Source organism: Oncorhynchus tshawytscha, linkage group LG03 (assembly GCF_018296145.1).
Source record: "Oncorhynchus tshawytscha isolate Ot180627B linkage group LG03, Otsh_v2.0, whole genome shotgun sequence".
NCBI lineage: Eukaryota > Metazoa > Chordata > Actinopteri > Salmoniformes > Salmonidae > Oncorhynchus > Oncorhynchus tshawytscha.
In genome coordinates, this window is record NC_056431.1 from 55,867,626 (window position 1) to 55,873,683 (window position 6,058).

Consider the following 6,058-nt stretch of genomic DNA (forward strand, 5'->3'; position numbering starts at 1 on the left):
ACATTAAACCCCCTACACACACAGATGTTATTGTGACCGGTATTCACTACATTAAACCCCCCCCCCACACACAGAGATGTTATTGTGACCGGTATTCACTACATTAAACCCCCTACACACACAGATGTTATTGTGACCGGTATTCACTACATTAAACCCCCCACACACACAGATGTTATTGTGACCGGTATTCACTACATTAAACCCCCCCTACACACACAGATGTTATTGTGACCGGTATTCACTACATTAAACCCCCCTACACACTCAGATGTTATTGTGACCGGTATTCACTACATTAAACCCCCCTACACACACAGATGTTATTGTGACCGGTATTCACTACATTAAACCCCCTACACACAGAGATGTTATTGTGACCGGTATTCACTACATTAAACCCCCTACACACACAGATGTTATTGTGACCGGTATTCACTACATTAAACCCCCCACACACACAGATGTTATTGTGACCCTTTATTCACTACATTAAACCCCCCTACACACTCAGATGTTATTGTGACCGGTATTCACTACATTAAACCCCCTACACACACAGATGTTATTGTGACCGGTATTCACTACATTAAACCCCCTACACACAGAGATGTTATTGTGACCGGTATTCACTACATTAAACCCCCTACACACTCAGATGTTATTGTGACCGGTATTCACTACATTAAACCCCCTACCCACACAGATGTTATTGTGACCGGTATTCACTACATTAAACCCCCCCCTACACACAGAGATGTTATTGTGACCGGTATTCACTACATTAAACCCCCTACACACTCAGATGTTATTGTGACCGGTATTCACTACATTAAACCCCCTACCCACACAGATGTTATTGTGACCGGTATTCACTACATTAAACCCCCTACCCACACAGATGTTATTGTGACCGGTATTCACTACATTAAACCCCCCTACACACACAGATGTTATTGTGACCGGTATTCACTACATTAAACCCCCCTACACACACAGATGTTATTGTGACCGGTATTCACTACATTAAACCCCCTACACACTCAGATGTTATTGTGACCGGTATTCACTACATTAACCCCCTACACACACAGATGTTATTGTGACCGGTATTCACTACATTAAACCCCCTACACACACAGATGTTATTTGTGACCGGTATTCACTACATTAAACCCCCCTACACACACAGATGTTATTGTGACCGGTATTCACTACATTAAACCCCCTACACACAGAGATGTTATTGTGACCGGTATTCACTACATTAAACCCCCCTACACACTCAGATGTTATTGTGACCGGTATTCACTATATTAAACCCCCCCCTACACACACAGATGTTATTGTGACCGGTATTCACTACATTAAACCCCCTACACACACAGATGTTATTGTGACCGGTATTCACTACATTAAACCCCCCCACACACACAGATGTTATTGTGACCGGTATTCACTACATTAAACCCCCTACACACTCAGATGTTATTGTGACCGGTATTCACTACATTAAACCCCCTACACACACAGATGTTATTGTGACCGGTATTCACTACATTAAACCCCCTACACACTCAGATGTTATTGTGACCGGTATTCACTACATTAAACCCCCCCTACACACACAGATGTTATTGTGACCGGTATTCACTACATTAAACCCCCTACACACTCAGATGTTATTGTGACCGGTATTCACTACATTAAACCCCCTACCCACACAGATGTTATTGTGACCGGTATTCACTACATTAAACCCCCCTACACACACAGATGTTATTGTGACCAGTATTCACTACATTAACCCCCCTACACACACAGATGTTATTGTGACCGGTATTCACTACATTAACCCCCCTACACACACAGATGTTATTGTGACCGGTATTCACTACATTAAACCCCCCTACACACTCAGATGTTATTGTGACCGGTATTCACTACATTAACCCCCCTACACACACAGATGTTATTGTGACCGGTATTCACTACATTAAACCCCCTACACACTCAGATGTTATTGTGACCGGTATTCACTACATTAAACCCCCTACACACTCAGATGTTATTGTGACCGGTATTCACTACATTAACCCCCCCGCCTACACACACAGATGTTATTGTGACCGGTATTCACTACATTAAACCCCCTACACACACAGATGTTATTGTGACCGGTATTCACTACATTAAACCCACCCTACACACTCAGATGTTATTGTGACCGGTATTCACTACATTAACCCCCCCCCCTACACGCACAGATGTTATTGTGACCGGTATTCACTACATTAACCGTCTGCTGTACTGTAGCATGAAAAGCTTTCTCGCATGAGCTGCCTGTGAGGCCTGCAGCACTTTTCACTCTAATTGCTATTTATTGAGAGTATGTGGGGCACCAGCACAGAGAGTTGATGTTGCTTCTGCTGTGGGGTGTGTATGTGTATGCGTGTTTGCATGCGTGCATGCGTGCCTGTATGTAGAAGGGGGTGGGGTGTTACAGCAGGAAGGACCCAGGCCATGTGACGCCTAACCCCCCTCGATCTCCCAGGGGCACCAGCTGTCATGGCTGGGACAGTCCACAGACCTTGTCTCACATACACACACACACCACTATGATGGAGGCACAGATAAGCTCCCCTGGTAGGGAAAGTACACACTCAATCCTTCCTCTACTACTCTAAGCACCACTGTCACTATCACTGACACTGTGACCCACTCCATCACTCTGTCCTGTCAGCCTGGGAGGATATAGAGGAGATAACGTGTTTGACTCCATCTATACATCTGTAAATCAATCCGAATTCAACCTCAAGGCATGTACATCATTCAAGAATCATACTCACTGCATTGTAAACCATTCAACTACAGTGTGTTAAATGTCTGAACACCAGCTGTCAACATGTTTTTCATGGCCATATTGCATAAACTTGGATAATTAACCAAACTTCAGATAAAATGTCACTGTCACTATATTACAACTCAGGCATTTAAAACAACATAGTTATTATTTACCAATGAATTTGCTTTGTCTGTTCAAGTCTTGATTTTTAAATTGCAATGCAATTTAAGTTCCACACATTCTTTCAGCCAGTCTGGACAGACTATCTTTATCCTCTGCCTACGGAGCATTTGTGTCACGAATCCCGCCGAAGATGGTGCCTCTTCCTGTTCGGGGGGCGCTCGGCGGTTGTCGTCGCCGGCCTACTATCTGCCATCGATTCCCTTTCCTTTTGTTCCTGTTAGTTGGGTCTAATTGGTTACACCTGTTTTGAGTTTAGTTTTGTTTGTAGGCTATTTAAGGGCACTAGGCCCACTGGTTATTGTGCGGGCTTGTTCTCTGTTTTATGGTGTTGGTTGATTATTGTGATCTCTATTTTTCCGGACAGTTTTAGTCCTGTTTATTTGGACGGGTTGTTTCATGCGCCCTTGTGTTCTGCATGTCCGTTTTTCCGCTGTCATTGGAATAAAAGATCCACGTACGGAACTACCTGCTCTCTGCGCTTGACTCCTCCCCCCACCATTCATAGAAGTCATAACAATTTGTTTTGCTCCAGTCTGACCAGAACAGAATCAAGTCAACAGAACATTTCTACAGCCAGGCACTAAACAGTCAAAATGATTGTATTTAAACAAGGAGTAAAAAACATGGGCATTGCACTAATCACCAAGCACTAATCACTAATCACTAATCACCAAGCACTAATCACTAATCACCAAGCACTAATCACTAATCACTAATCACTAAGCACTAATCACCAAGCACTAATCACCAAGTACTAATCACTAATCACCAAGTACTAATCACTAATCACTAAGCACTAAGCACTAATCACTAATCACTAATCACTAATCACTAAGCACTAATCACTAAGCACTAATCACCAAGTACTAATCACTAATCACTAAGCACTAATCACTAAGCACTAATCACCAAGCACTAATCATCAAGCACTAATCACTAAGCTCTAATCACTAATCACTAAGCACTAAGCACTAATCACTAATCGCCAAGCACTAATCACTAATCGCTAAGCTCTAATCACTAATCACCAAGCACTAATCACTAATCACTAAGCTCTAATCACTAAGCACTGTTTCATGAAATTAGCGTGTTCCTATCTTATATGAAATCCTCTGTTTTAACAACTACAAACAACTTATGCAAAAGCAAACGTCACCCATAGGTCAACACAGAGAATTTGGCACCCAGTCAAATACTATGTAAAATCAAAAGGATATGAAAATCCTTAGGCCACTACTGGTGAGAGTGTGGAGGCAAAGATTACAGCTTTAGTAAACAGAGCAGTGCTACTGAAAACAACACACATACACACACTGACTGCCATGGCAAAGGACTAAAGTATTTCATAATAGACACCTCAAACTCCCAGCAAACGGACTGATTTATTTCCCTCTATCGCCAGCCACTGTAGACATAGAAAGCTTAACATTAATATTCATTTTCCCAACTAATATAATATAAAAGGGCCTCTGAGCAAAGTTTGTTAAACCGAGCAGTGAAAGAAAACAACAAAATGGCTGAGAGGGATGATGAAGCCATGTGTGCATCCCAAACGGCACCCTACTATGTATTTAGTGCACTACTAACCAGGGCCCATAAGCACTAGAGGGAATAGGGTGCCATTTGGGACATAGATATGTCTCTGAGTCAAATGCTGCAAACTAACTCAGCATGCATCACCATCACCTCTAGTCTGTTTATGCCTCTAGAAGAGAGAGTACTACCGTCCAAGCCCTGCTATTTCTACAGAGTTATCTGTGGGTGTAGGAGAGTGCTCCCTCTCCCTGGGTGAGCCAGGGTTAGTCACTACAGACCTCTTAGTCAGGTCTCTCGTCTGACCTTAATGGGACTCCCTGGTTACAGGCGTCAATTGTGTTGGTAAACAGCTGAGGGATTGGGCTCGAGAAATGTAACCAAACAAATATTTTTAAAACATTGACAGAAATTCACTGCAGGCCTACCTGTACTGCTGCTGGTGGTGCTTCTACTGAAGCTCAGCGTAGAGGTGGGTAGAGACCCAGTAGCTGGTGCCGGAGCCTCCCCATTGTTCATCTGTTTGACCCTCTTCAGGTGGGATCTCCCATTGTAGTGCACCTGGGCCTGAGCCTGGGAGTTCAGCTGGATGTTACACACCTCACACATCGAGTAGAACAGCTTCTTCTCCTGCTGCTGTAGGTCCATGTTTATCTGACCCTGGCCGTTGGTGGTAGGCTCCATCCCTGTGAGCTGATTCAGCTCCAGACAGCCTCCGAACGGAAAGGCCATCCGGCCATGCTCTATGAAGTGGGCCGGACTGAGCGGTGTCTTCATACCTGCAGAAAACAGTGACAACAGTGGATTAGAATGACAGACTTTGCTACTGGAAAGCAAGCATGGTGCAGGCACGCACACAGGCCCGCACACACATGGACAGACGGACGGACAGACACACACACTCACTCACGTACAAAACACACATACACAGCCATGGCAAATACTCACATCCTCCTTGTAACATCACTCTCCAATTAAACATAAATAAATTGATGTTTAGGCTACATTCTACAGATTGTAAAATACAGTGCTGAATCAGGGTCTCCCTCTCCTGTGGAAGCAACATACAACTGTGACTGTGTTAGAGGAGCAGTAGACACTAAGCGGGTGTCTGATTCTGAATCTCTATTCTTTCCTGTTATAGAGCTAGAACACAGCTCCACCTCTGATAGTGTAGCTATACTGTCTGACAGTCTGGTGCCACAGCATCATTCAGCCTCTCTACCTGTGGAGCCGGGATGGGGCCGGGGCGAGGCTGCTGTCCAGACCTGGGTTCAAATAGTATATGAAATCATTCAAATATTTGATCTGCACTTGATTGAGCTTGACTGACACGATGGAACCAATGGAATAGTCTACAGACTGCAATCTCTGCCTATCTGGCACTCCAAGGCAGGCTCAAAGAAACGCTGAAAGTATTCGAGAGATTTCGAATACTATGTGAATACAGCTTTGCTGGTAAGTGACCTCCTGTGCCCATCTGTTTCCCTCGCGCTG

At 44.0% G+C, this 6,058-nt stretch overlaps 1 protein-coding gene across 1 annotated transcript in view; it reads right to left on the reverse strand.

Annotated features, from left to right (window-relative positions):
• The window catches only part of LOC112224306 (zinc finger protein 385B), a 135,565-nt gene extending 129,846 nt beyond the window's left edge, over positions 1–5,719 (reverse strand). The window contains exons 1-2 of the mRNA XM_042319695.1: positions 5,510–5,719; positions 4,990–5,340 (exon numbers count right to left, since the gene is read on the reverse strand). Coding sequence (XP_042175629.1) covers positions 4,990–5,340; positions 5,510–5,627 — 469 coding nt within the window. The 5' untranslated portion in view covers positions 5,628–5,719. The remainder of the gene's footprint in view (positions 1–4,989; positions 5,341–5,509) is intronic.
• Positions 5,720–6,058: the final 339 nt, after the last annotated feature.